General features: G+C 41.3%; 2 protein-coding genes across 2 annotated transcripts in view; one reads left to right on the top strand and one right to left on the bottom strand.

Annotated features, from left to right (window-relative positions):
- Positions 1–13,088, bottom strand: part of LOC115570489 (uncharacterized) — a 36,700-nt gene that overhangs the window by 2,510 nt on the left and 21,102 nt on the right. The window lies entirely within an intron of this gene.
- Positions 2,187–7,555, top strand: en2a (engrailed homeobox 2a). Its single transcript, XM_030398357.1, has 2 exons — positions 2,187–3,100; positions 5,017–7,555. The coding sequence occupies exons 1-2, from the start codon at positions 2,611–2,613 to the stop codon at positions 5,334–5,336; spliced, it is 810 nt and encodes a 269-aa protein (XP_030254217.1). The 5' UTR covers positions 2,187–2,610; the 3' UTR covers positions 5,337–7,555.

Genomic DNA, 13,088 nt, shown 5'->3' with positions numbered 1-13,088 from the left:
TTATTTAGCGCTCAACATTAATCTGCGCTTCCCCTTCACAAGTGAGAAACAATCGCAGCATGAGAGTGGCCTGTCTAATTACATCTCTCCCCTGCCCAACTTTCACTCTGAGCAGCCACCGACGTGAGAGCTCGGACGGGGCCCTTTTGTGGTGAAGACATGTGAGAGGTAGATTTGGAGGATAAAGGGGTTTTTTTTCTTCTTTAAATGCAGCGAGATGAGAAATACTAAAGAAAAAATAATATTCACAGATCAGCTTGGAGCTTTAGTTGGATCTGCGTGCCAATGCGCGTCTGAACGTCAGGCTCCAGATTGAGCCCAGGCAAATATTTTTTTACTAATAAGACTTCACTGTAATTGCTTTGCAATTTGCACAAAGCCTGTGTTTAACAAGTGAAAAGTCAGGGATGGCTGCAGGACAAAACCTGGCTTACACTCGAGCTTAAATTACAGGGTTTGACGTGCCACAAATACAAATTAACACAACTGTTTTTTTGAGGGGGGGGCAGCAGCTTATTGTTGCATCCCCAAAGTGCACGTTTCTTTATGGCAAAGCTAAAATAAATGTGTATAATCTCTTCCAATCAGAACGGCTGAACGGCCTGTGAGGCAGGAATAATCACAACAAAGTGCGCGACTTGTGTTTCCATCAGACATTTGGGCAAAAGTTGCTCCCACTACCTAAAAGCTCGAACAATGCGCGCCTGCGATAAGAAAACTGACTTTCTAGCTGAATCGTTCAAAGGCTCCTCACTCAGTCTCAGTCCTGCAGCTCCTCAGGTCCTCCTCGATGCCCCCTTTTCTCTTTTTTTTTTACGCGCAGCCCCGCGTTCAAACGCCAGCGGAGAGCCGGCTGAGCCGTCCCTGCGAGCCCGGTGGCGTCCTGGGAGGAGGAATGGAAACTTAGCGCTGGTCAGCAAAGTTACTCAAAGTTTTGTCTTTGGCGCGACTCGGTACCCTGAGCACCGTGCACAAAACAGTTTGTTTGCATCACTGATTTCTTTTAAAGGGATATGGACCCAGTTCTTGGTCGACCGCAGCGTCACGACAGGCGAACATGAGAACATCAAAAATATTTAGCACACATCCTCGCGCGTCTCAAATCACACTCTTTGGCTGTCACGTTGCAGGTTTTTGATGCGTTTTTTTTTGTTGCCAATTATGAGGCGAAGAGTCGAGTCACGCCAGACCCTCCCTGCGAGCCAGAGAAGGTTAAAATCCCATTAAAAGAGCCAAGAACGTGCTGCTACTTAGGGTTAAAATGGAGATAAAGGATTTGAGATTCATCTGAAATTGACAGAAATTGCAGTCACCACACCCTCGGTTCGGAACGTGAGCATACAGACGCGCATCAGGTCTGTTTTTACGCATTTAACCTTGGCCAGGGCAAACTGACTTTAAGTTACTCTGAGTCCAATTCCCCTTACAGGTGGTACACAAACCTTTCGTGCGGATTTATTTCCAACAGATAACAGCGTTTCCCCTCTTGCCTAAATGCGGAATCTCAGAGAATATTCCAGCACACGTTGCCTGAAAGATTTGCACGCCACGGGCCCCTGAATGCACCCAAATCAGGCGATTTGACCCTATTTTACAGGATCTGGTCTTCATATGAGAATATTTTGGGGGGTTTTATTGCTTTAGAACGGAGCTGTGTTGAAGTGAAGGTATGTAAAAGTGTCCACAATGAAACTTCTTTGCATCTAACATGTGCAGAAGTGCACCCAAAAGAAGTAAAAACGCACTATTCCTCATTTTATTGGGAATCCCTCCCTGCCCTGCGAGCAAAGCAGGCAAGCAAAGCAAAGCAACCCCGGGGGTCCCCACGACCCGCTCTGACGAGCGATGCTTCAGTTGTTTTCATGAACACAAACAAAAAGCAACGTCGTCTTTGTGTTTGAGAATTTAAACTTAAAAAAAATAATAATAATAATAATCAAGTTGCGTGTTCATAAACGTAGGTGAAATTCTCGGGGAGTATCTGGGAGCATGCACTGGATTTAAATTAGGCTTCTTCCTCCGTCAGCCCAGGACTCTTTCCCTTTACTAAGGCGAGGATGGGCGTTTGTGGACTGCTCTGGTGTCTGCGTCACGTGGCCCGGTTTCTGCCACCCCATTGGTCCAAGGCACGTGTCTGGGAGGACGGTGGGAAAACGTCACTCGGGGGGCTCGTATTGAAAATAAGAACAAAACTCCAGAGTGAGAGTATTAGAGCATCAGTTTAGGAGCCTCTTTATTTACCCTTAGTTTAGTTTAGGCGTAGGCATTGCTGGGCACACTGAAATCGGATAACAAATAAATTGGATGGTGCGCAAATGGCACATGTTTTAGCTCTGCGGTGTCAGTTGTAACCCGAGATTGAGGGAATATATGTCAAAAAAGTATGCTTTTCTCAGAGGACACTACCGCAAGGCTTTGCATGGTGTCCAAGGCACTCTCTAGAATCTGAGTTTTATTTTTTTTTATTTATTTTACGCGTGCGGGCTTTTTTTTTTTTTTTTCGCAATCGTAATTTCTCTCCCCCCCACCCCGAAGTTCTTTGCCAATTTTATTGCAGCAGAGAGAGCGATAAAGGGGTTAAAGAGAGTAAAGCGGGGAAAGTGAATCAGTATGGAAGAAAATGATCACGGCAACAGAGACGTGGTGGAGCGGCAGGAGTCGGCGGATGAATCCAACAGAGCCATCCTTCCCCTCTTACAGGCGCCGGGGAACCTGCAGATCCCTCACCGGGTCACCAATTTCTTCATCGACAACATCCTGCGGCCGGATTTCGGTCGGAAAAAGGACGCGGGCGCAAACCACGAAGAGAGTAGCCTGGCATCGCGGGAGAGCCACAACAGCCCCGCCGCGCCTCAGACCGAGCCAGTGGGGAGCACGGTGCCGGCGGAGGGGACCTCCACCCCGCACACGGTTACCGGGGCAAAGAAGCCCGCTATAGCCGCCGAGGAGCCCCTGAAACCCCGCGGGGAGAACGGAGACCAGTGCCTAAGCTCAGACTCAGACAGTTCCCAAGCCAGCTCAAACCCATCATCAACGTCTCAGCCCATGCTGTGGCCAGCCTGGGTCTACTGCACCCGATACTCGGACAGGCCTTCTTCAGGTTGGTGGCACCGTGCATGCGTTTTTACTCTATACCGTGTTCTCGGTAACCTGAAATACCCCGTAACACTGACCCCGGATGCCTTGACCGACTTCTCCCGAGTAGAGCGGAGCGAAATAGTGCAGAGCTGCGCAAAGAGGGGGATTTATCCAAAAAATAAATGCACGTAGAATTTGTAGAAATATTATCAAAGGCACGGGACAAATCGCGTGGTGGACTGCATGTGCACGATTCCCTCGCACGATGTAGGAAAAAATATGAAAATCAAATATGAAAACTGGCTTTTTTCGTGCGGGCGAGGGAGTGGGCCTATTTTAAAATGCACGAAAGAAAAAAAATATTCGTTTTAAGCCTCCAAACTTCCCGTAAATATTTATATTTTAACTTCTTACCAAACGCATGAAAATATTTTTTTTTAAAACAGCCGTTTTGGGCACTTTTACGCACGGGGTTTTTCCTTCGCTAAAATGCTCGCATTCAGGCAGCCTTCCTCGCGTATTTCCTCGGGTTATGAATATGATAATGCTGGGGGTCCTTCATACACCAAACACAAGCGCGCTGACAAGGCTGCACGTCTCCCGGAGCATCTGCAGCCCCCTCAAAAGAATATCTGGGGCTCTTTTCGGGGCAGTTTTTTCGCTCTTTCGGTGCGTTTGGCGAGTTGTGTTTGGGATGAATTAAAAATGCATCTGTTGTCACGGTGGACGCTCCCAGCAGCCCGACGTATAGAGACTTTTTTGAGTGTTATTTAGGATCTTTACTCATAAGAAAACACACGTCACAACTTCTCAGGCCGCCGTGAGGTTAATATATGGTTTATATTTTCTTATTGTCTATCAAAAGTGGAGTACAACTTGTTCTCATGCATTATGTAACGCTGTATGGAGTGGCGTAGGCGACTACTACGAGTTGTAGAGCTGCACAGTTTTGATACACACATACACACACATACACATACACATACACACACACACACACACACACACACACACACACACGAGCTGATTCATCAGCATAAAGCCTCGGCCTATGTTATGTGGTTCCATTAGTGTTTCGCACCCTGTTTTCGGAGCGGGAGGACCAGCAAAAACACTCGGTCCGAAGCTCCACCGAACAGGCCTCAGATTGGAAAAAAAATTAATGTGCATCCTCAGATTCTCTCCACGTTTGCTCGTTGAGGAGCTTCTCGAGTTGCCCACAAAAACAAAAAAAAATGCAAAGCAGCTGCACTCAGATGAATCCTCTACATCCAGCTCACCTGCAAAACACAGGCTGAAATGCGTCAGTGATGTTTTCCTATTGGTTAATAATTCCTTATTACTATACAGTGTGTGTGTGTGTGTGTGTGTGTGTGTGTGTGTGTGTGTTTGTGTGCGTGCGTGTGTGTGTGTGCAAGCGAGGAAGAGGGATAGAAACAGGGAGGGAGGGGAGGTTTTGCTTCTTGGGTGTTTTCTTTAGTGGACGTGTCAACATTTTACAATCAAACCTACTCGGGTTTTATTATTTTCTTATATTTTATTTACAAAACGCTTCAGGCAAACTTATTTTGTAATTTTTTTTAAATACAAAAAGCTCATTAGTGCAAAATCACACAATGATAACAAACGTCCGAGAAGCTATTTGTTTCCTAATTTCTCCATTTTGGAGATTAGAAGAAGTTAGAAAACCTACATTTTCCTTTTAAATGAGCTTTACGCACGAGTTGTTGGTTCATTTGCAGGCTCTGACGTAAATGTAAAGTAGCAGGATAGTATAGTAGGTATACGTGGGGTGGGCTTTCTAATGAGGAAGCCTGAAAATATATATTTTTGATTTATGAAGTTGTTTTTAAAGCAGTTTTTGTCTGATCATCACCACATTAATAACCAATGTATGTGTCTCTGTGACCCCCACCCTCCATCTCACCCGCACAACAGGGCCAAGATCTCGCAAACCAAAGAAGAAAACAGCCAGCAAAGAGGACAAGCGACCACGGACGGCCTTCACAGCAGAGCAGCTGCAAAGACTAAAATCGGAGTTTCAGACAAATCGCTATCTGACCGAGCAGAGGCGGCAGAACCTGGCGCAGGAGCTGGGCCTGAACGAGTCCCAGATCAAGATCTGGTTTCAGAACAAGAGGGCCAAAATCAAGAAGGCCACCGGCGCTAAAAACAGCCTGGCCTTGCACCTGATGGCACAGGGACTGTACAATCACGCCACCGTCACGTCGAAAGACGAAAAATCAGACAGCGATTGATTTCCAGAGAAGTCACAGCAGCCTCCTGACGAAACAGAACCTATAGTAGTCCTATGATAGATGTTTTTTTTAAAGAGATATCACTGCGAAAGTCTACCTACAGGAATATTTAATGACACCACAGCAGATAAAAAATAAAAACATTACCATAAAGTTCTATACCATGACAGGAAATTAAAATAAATAAATAGACAGTGAGGTCAGTGGACTGCAGAGAGTCCCCCCCACAGGGTTATTTAACGACACCACAGAGTCTCTATAGGAATATTATAGTGACTTTTCGTGATATGGGAGGTTTTGTCAAGCCTACAATGCAATAATTTCATCGAATAAAAGGGCCAGTGTGTAGAGTATACCAGCATAAATTGTTTTAAACAAAAAACAAAACAAAAAAATAGAGAGAGAGATATTTCTGCAATATCACGTCTATAAAAAGATGTTGTATAAAGGTATGTTTTCACTGTTTGTCCCCCCCACCCTCACCCCTCTCACCCACCCAACAGGAGGTTACCAATGCTTACACCCCTTCATTTTTTTTCTATAGGCCTACTGCTATCCCCCCATGATTGTCATCTTTTTTTTTTTGTTTGTTTTGTTACATCGATACTTAAAAACTGGCACTTTCCATCTGTCAGTGTGGAGCGAAAACAAAAACTGAAGTCCAAAGAATATTTTTCTGCTGCATCCAGGCTACTGTGAATTTAAAAATAAAAGCTAACACAACTTTTTTTTTTAACTCTTATATTCCACGCTTTGTTGGGTTTTTTTCTTTTTTGTTTTTTTTCCCCCTTTTGGTTGTGTTTTATTGGTGTATAAGAAAATATAAAATGAGAAAATGCGAAAAAGACTAAATGGACAGAGGAGAAGGTTTTTAATGAGTTGCTTATTGGGCAGACGATGAATTTTGATACGATTTTTTTGTAAAAAGACAAGAAAAAAAGTAAAAAAAAAACATCACCGAGCAACAGTTTATCATCACCAGTGAAGGAGGGAGGGAGGGAGCGGATCTTTTTTTTTTTTTTTTTTTTATCTAACACGCCACTGAACTAAAATGCTAAGCTAGGGCCTTCTGCTTCTATGTCTGTGGTCGTCTCATGAGCCTTTTTAAAACGGATATGCGTGCGTAATCCCCCCACCCTTCCTTGTGCCAATGCATCAGTGCAGCTATTATAGTTTCTAAAAAAAAAAAAAAATAGCAATATGAATCATTCTTTTGTAGCTAAACGAATTGAAGGCTATGATGCTGCCTGTTAAAGTCACAGAAACAACTCTGTAGCATAAAGACAATGATGACAACCCTTTTTTTGCGCACTCTTTCGAGCATAGACTATTAAAAAAAAAGCAGGTTATTGGATGTTCTTGTTAAATCTTTCTCTATATACAGTTTTATTACATATCCATATATCATTAAAAAGAAGGCAAATCCGTCAGTGACTGTATTACAAATGTTGGAAATCTCTTATCGTTGTTGAAAGGACTTCATATGTGTATTTATATAGATTATATTGAGAAAAAAAAATCTATCCAATGACCAGTGTTGCTTTAGAGTAGATATCTGAGGTGTTTACACTGCTTGTTTATCTTGCAATAACTTCTTTTTGTTTCCTTTTTTTTTTTTTTTTTTTTGTTTCTGTTTGTTTTGTGAATGAATAATAGTTTATGGGGCCTTTGCATGAAAGCTGCAATTTGTTGTACTTGGGCAAATAACTGTGTTTATAAAAACTTTTCGTCTTTTATCGGACGGAAGTTGTTGATCGAGCTAAGTTTTCAGACTGTATCCATACCAAATTGTGGACTTTTTGCCTTTTTCAAAGTGTTTTTGTTGTGTATCTGCAAAAAGTGTGTGTGAATTAAAATCCACCAAACAGAAACACACTTTGCCTTAAAGTTCAAGTGTGAACTTTTTATGAAACAGAACTGTGCCGAATCAGAGAAGCAGTATTACTTCAAATGCAGACTATTCAAGTTTAATGCCTTTATGAAAAACTGCTGGTACGACATTATGAATTTACTCATCAGCGTATATCTATCTATATATGAACATGTTTAAATAAAATTACAACACAGAGTTGTAGAATACAATGCTATTTTTTATTTTATGTTGGAAGTATTCTTTGGTATAAATGTACATAATTTGTATCATGTATTAATTGTGTAATTAACTGCCTCCTGAAAAACTGCAAAAGAAGAGTAAATAAACCTTGAAGATTATACACAAACAAGTTTTCTGGCATCTCTAAGTGAAGACATATTTCCATAAAAAAAACACTAAAAAAACAACAGAGGTTTGGTTGAAGCTGCACATGTGACCTTCAATCATCCCCGGGCTTCAAAAATGTGGAAGAGAAAACAAGCTAAAAAAGAGAAATATGTACAATAACAGTTTAAATGAGTGTTTGCCAAGATGTCAAACATTCACAAATGTAATCAACAAACATTATTAATTTGCATAGCATGACAATCCTTTCCATGCAAAACGCCCACTCCTATGGGCGGTTTCGGGATCACATTCATGGAGGATCAAATTCATGGGGTTGGAGATTAAAACATTCAGCAGAAGCATCCAAACATTATGCAAGGGAAAGCCTTGAACAATTCCCAGGCATGTTTCCTCAACAATGCCTTATCTGCATTTCCATACTTGCACCGCTAGTCTTTGAACGCCATGTCTAACGGCCGGTGACTAGCATTAGAGCAGATAGGCCTGCTCCCAGCACTGTCTTCACGACGGTCAGTCTTTCCTCGCCGCTCGCTGAAAAGGAGCCTGTGCTTCTATCACAAGGCAAGGAATGGGAGTCGAAAAGGGGGGGGAGAGAGAGGAGGGAGGGAGGGAGGGAGGGGGAGAGACACACTAGAGAGAGAGAGAGCGAGAGAGAGAGCAATGAAGGTCAAAGCCTGTCATGGCTGCAGGTGGCTGGTTTCCCCCCCTCCCGCCCCTCAGTAACCCATTCTCCACACACAGCTTTCTCACTCACTACTCTCTCTCTCCCTCTCACACACACACACACACACAGACACACACACAAACACACACACACACACACACACACACGTCTTACTATCACTTTTATTTTTATTCTTGCCTGGCACGCACACATCTCTGCACACTTCATTCATTTCTCGATCCTCCTCGCACGCACACATCCCCCTGTTGTTTTGGCCCTTCATTCAGCGCGTCAATAGGAACCTTCATCAAAATATTCGCAGGCAGGGAAGCTCCCCTGAAGTTCAGATCGGGACACCAATGCATGAACAATAGCTGGAGCTGTACGGCTGCGTGGCGCACATTTCCCCCTGGAACAAAAGCTTTCATCGGAGAATAATTTGTCTCATTCTCCAGAAGTGGTCAAGTGATCAGAAGCGGTCTTTATTTGGGCCTTTAACTGCTCCACGCAACGGGACAAGTCTTGCATTGCTGTGTAAACACAATATATGACATGAATCATCAGTAATATTGAGCGATAAGACTGACAAATAAACATCTGAACAGGAATGAGCTGCAGGAATTTTCCAAAAAAAATTATGACAATAATAAAATACCTGGAATAAAAGTTTTTTTCTGGAGTGTTGCTGCCAATTCCAGAAAGTTCTCATGCTGCAAAAAAATGGAAGTGAGCACAGGAGACATCAGGAAAGTATCAATGTCTACCTCTAAACACAAAAGGGCCCCCATCCTGCTATGACCTCTCCCTACCATCCTCCCCCCTCCCCTACTGTGTCATTTACCCACAGTTTCTAAATGCTTCCTACGGCCGGAGTGGAATCTGCTCGGAGGTGCCTGGGCTTTGTGGCGGAAACATAATTAAAGTGGTGAAAGATGTAAAAGGTGAAGAATGGGGATGACATCAGGCCAATTTCACACTTGGCACTCGAATGGCTAGGTCCAAGCCAGGACTCTTGCCTCGCAACGCAGATCAAAGCCCACTGTCACCGCACCAGTGCAGGAAAAAAAAGAGGCAAAAGGACACCTAACTATGCTAATCCCCAGGACGAATATATTTTAATCTTGTTAGAATACAAGTTAATGCCGTGGCTCAGTGACTGAACTTTTTGGCAAGAATGAGAGGTGGACAGAATTACTTTTACCTTTTCTACATGAGGTGCCTCTGTCTGGCACCGGATAAACAGCCAGAGTCTGAACAAACTTTCTTTTGGCCAAACTCAGCATATTATCAAGCCGCGTACTGTAAAAAGGCAGCAGATAGCAGTCGCAAGCCACTGAAAAGGCGAGCAACACTTTCCATTAAGAACAACGAAGGGGGGAAAAAAAAACCCAGTGGCTGTGTCAGTGACCCCGTCTGAATCCCCACTAGGGCACCTAACATGCAAAGGAAATGAGTATTTTGTGGACTGGTTTGTCCCCTCTCACATTGAGCCCTCCTTTCTCAAAAGCACCTTGGTAACCCTTGATCTCTCATGTATGGAAGTCAGGGCGCTGGGGCCTGCAGAAGTTGACTAGGCAGACAATAGCAAGCGGATGCTTTCTGGAAAAGTCACACCCAGGCAACTCTCATTTCACACACCGTGTTTGAGCGACCCCTCGAAAAAACAGATGCAAGACTTTTCAACTGAGATTCTTTTTGTTCACTTGATGAAATTCAGGCGTAAAAAAACAACTCTGAACTTTTTCCCATGTAGCCATCGTATCTGGTTTCGCTAAGCGAATGTTTTTCTTGCTTTGGGGAGTGAATTAAAACGTTAAATTAACTTTCATTAAATTTCACAAAGTTGTTTATTAAGTGGTTTGACCAGCAGTGCTTCTTTTCTGCACTGGATGAATCATCGACGTGTCCCAAAAAAGATTATTCTTATTCTTGCTTTGGGGGGGAAAAAAAATGTGGAAATCAAAATGTTTGTTTATAAAGTGTTAACATTTAAAAGTTTGTATTTGTTCATAAAACATTTCAGAGGACGGTGCAGCTTGCATCAGTTGTTTAAGTTCAACCAGGATTTTTTTGCAAACTGCATTTGATCTCACATTTATAAAAGCTTGGGTAAAATTCTTTGTGTTACAATGAAACAACAAGCACTTTAGAAACTCTCAAAAGTTTCAATATAATACACAAATGCTCTGAAGCAGATATTCCTCCTAAACAGAACATTAAAAAAAAACAATTTTAAACCATGTAACGTCGACAGGCTGTTTATTTTAAACTTTATATTCACATTTAACATTACAAAGGCTTCAACTAGCCATTATTTTCATTACCCAGTTTGTTTTTTACATTGAGACCATCGAGTGAAGGATAATCCTTTAAAAAAAAAAAAAGCCACAATTTTCCAGAGCATGAGGTTACAAATTGTTTGTTTGTCCAACCAACAGTTAAAAAAAAATAAATATTGAATTTGATGACATAAAACAGAGAAAAGCGACAAATACTCAACGTTTGTAAGCTGGAGTGACTCAAAGTTTAGCATTTTTCTTTGATGAATGACTTTAACTTATTGATAACCAGATGTGCTGAACATTAACTCCCTGTAAAATGCACTTTTGGTTTATTTAAAACTTTATGTTTACACCGACTATAACTAGCAATCATTTTCCTGAGGTATCAAGTTGGTGCTGTTTGCATTTTTCATCAGCCGCCTCATCGTTCAGTCAGTAAAATGACAGAAAATACTGCAAATAAATCTCATCACAATTTTCCAGAGCATAACGTGACATCTTCAAATTGCCTCTTTTGTCCAGCCAACAGTCAAAACTCCAGAGATACTGAATCTAAAATGGCATAAAAAAGAGAGAAAGGCAACAGATACTCACATACTGGGAGCTGGAGCCGGTCAAGTTTCCTTCATAAATAACTTCCACTAATCGATTATCAGAATTGTTGTAGGTTAACGTTCTGTTGATTGACTATTTGTTTGAGTACTAAACAAAATAATAATACCGGAAACACAACCATAGTTTGTATCAAACATGCAAATAGTTTAGTTTTAACTTCGTGTTTGTTCTTAACACAAACAGCAAATGTGTTCTGTTAGCTGTTAAGTTGTTGTTGTTTACATTGTTCATCAGTCGATTAATCGCTCAGGTTATAAAAAAAACGACAAAGAAAAAGGCCATCACAATTTTCCAGAGCACAAGATGACGTCTTCAAACTGCTGACAGTCAAAAATCCAAAGATATTGAATTTTATGATGACTTAATAAAGAAAAAAAAGCAACAAATACTCACGGTTTAGAATCTGCAACCAGTCAAAGTTCACATTTTTCCTGATAAATGACCGGAACTTATCTTATCAGAATCGTAGTAGGTTCACGTTGTGTTGACGACTTGTTTCAGCAGTAAATATACTGACAATACCGTTAAAATGTTGTGTAAAGGCACATTTAGTGTATTTTTAACCTAACTTTTACAGCTAATATCACACGGGCAACAAGTAGCATTTATTGTTATTACTGTTTTATTTTTATTTTACATTTCTCAGCACTTGTTTTAAATGTTAAGTCTGTGGAATGACAGAAAACACTAAACGAAAAGCCCGTCGCAGTCTTCCAGAGCAGGTGGTGAGGGTCCAAGTAACAGTCAAAAATATAAAGATGCTGAATTTATGATAAATAAGAGAAGAGCAATAATTAGTCAGAGTTTAGAAGCTGGAGCCGGTCAAAGGTGGACATTTTTCTTGTTAAATGACTTAAACTCAGCGATTATTAGAATTGCTGTAGGTTAACGTTCCAATCTATTAATGAACTAATCGCTTCTATACTCAATCTAGTGCAACTGTGTTATGCGTAAAATGCACTTTTAGTTGATTTTTAACTTCATGTTTATCCTTAATATAAGATGGACTGCAACTGGCGATTTTATTCATTACTTATTGGTTCTTTTTCAAAATAGCTTTCGTCGGTCGATTAATCGTCTGTAGGACGACAGAAATCCTGGAGCCACTTAAGGTTTGGATATTTCCTAATAATGGATTTAAATGTACAGATAATCGGAATTGTTGTAGGTTAATTGTCTGTTGATGGACTAGTTGATAAACGCCTGATTGTTTCGGTAATAATTATAATGATAGTAACAGTAATGCAGCTACAGTTTGTGTAAAATGCATGTTGCTTAAACTTTACATTCCTCTCTTTATATTATGGCAAATCAGAAGCTAGAGAAGTATTGCATGAATAAAGCGACTTTTTTATTGCACTTTTCTTCACATCAGTCAGATGAGAGAAAAAGTTTTGTTAAGCACCAACTACTGACTAGTGGTCAGATGTGGATAACATCTTTTAAAATACCCAAAGTTAGATCACTGCTAAGTGTTGGAGCAGATGAAGGTTTCTCAAATTCGATCTTCGAGTTTGTTAAGTTATAAACTTCGTACAGAACATCTTACAAGGGGCCTACTTTCCTGCCTCCTGAGCTCCCTGGAATAAACCTAAAATAGGTATGCAACAAAACAAAACCTTCATAATAAACAAGCTTTAAAAAAGGTTCTGACTGCACAGAAACAATATCTTTCTCTGACATCTTTTGTCACAGTCTTAACCTGTGTTCAATACTGTATCTGTGAAGCACTCAAGTAAACAATGTTGAATATCTTCCAAAATCAGTCCCTGGTTCATTTTTGAGACAGGTTGTTAACAATATCACAGAACCGAGACTAAAACATGGAGTTCTCTGGTGGAAATACAAATGCTCGCAAGAGGTCCACAGGTATCAGCTGAATGTGGTACGCTTCATTACAATTTCATAATTTATAAGTCGGGGGAGTTTATGCAACGAAAACCACATATCTCGAACAGAACCTGTCAAGG

The sequence above is a fragment of the Sparus aurata genome, chromosome 19, assembly GCF_900880675.1.
Source record: "Sparus aurata chromosome 19, fSpaAur1.1, whole genome shotgun sequence".
Classification (NCBI taxonomy): domain Eukaryota; kingdom Metazoa; phylum Chordata; class Actinopteri; order Spariformes; family Sparidae; genus Sparus; species Sparus aurata.
Note: the sequence above shows the minus strand (reverse complement) of the source record. Positions and strands in the feature narration are given on the sequence as shown.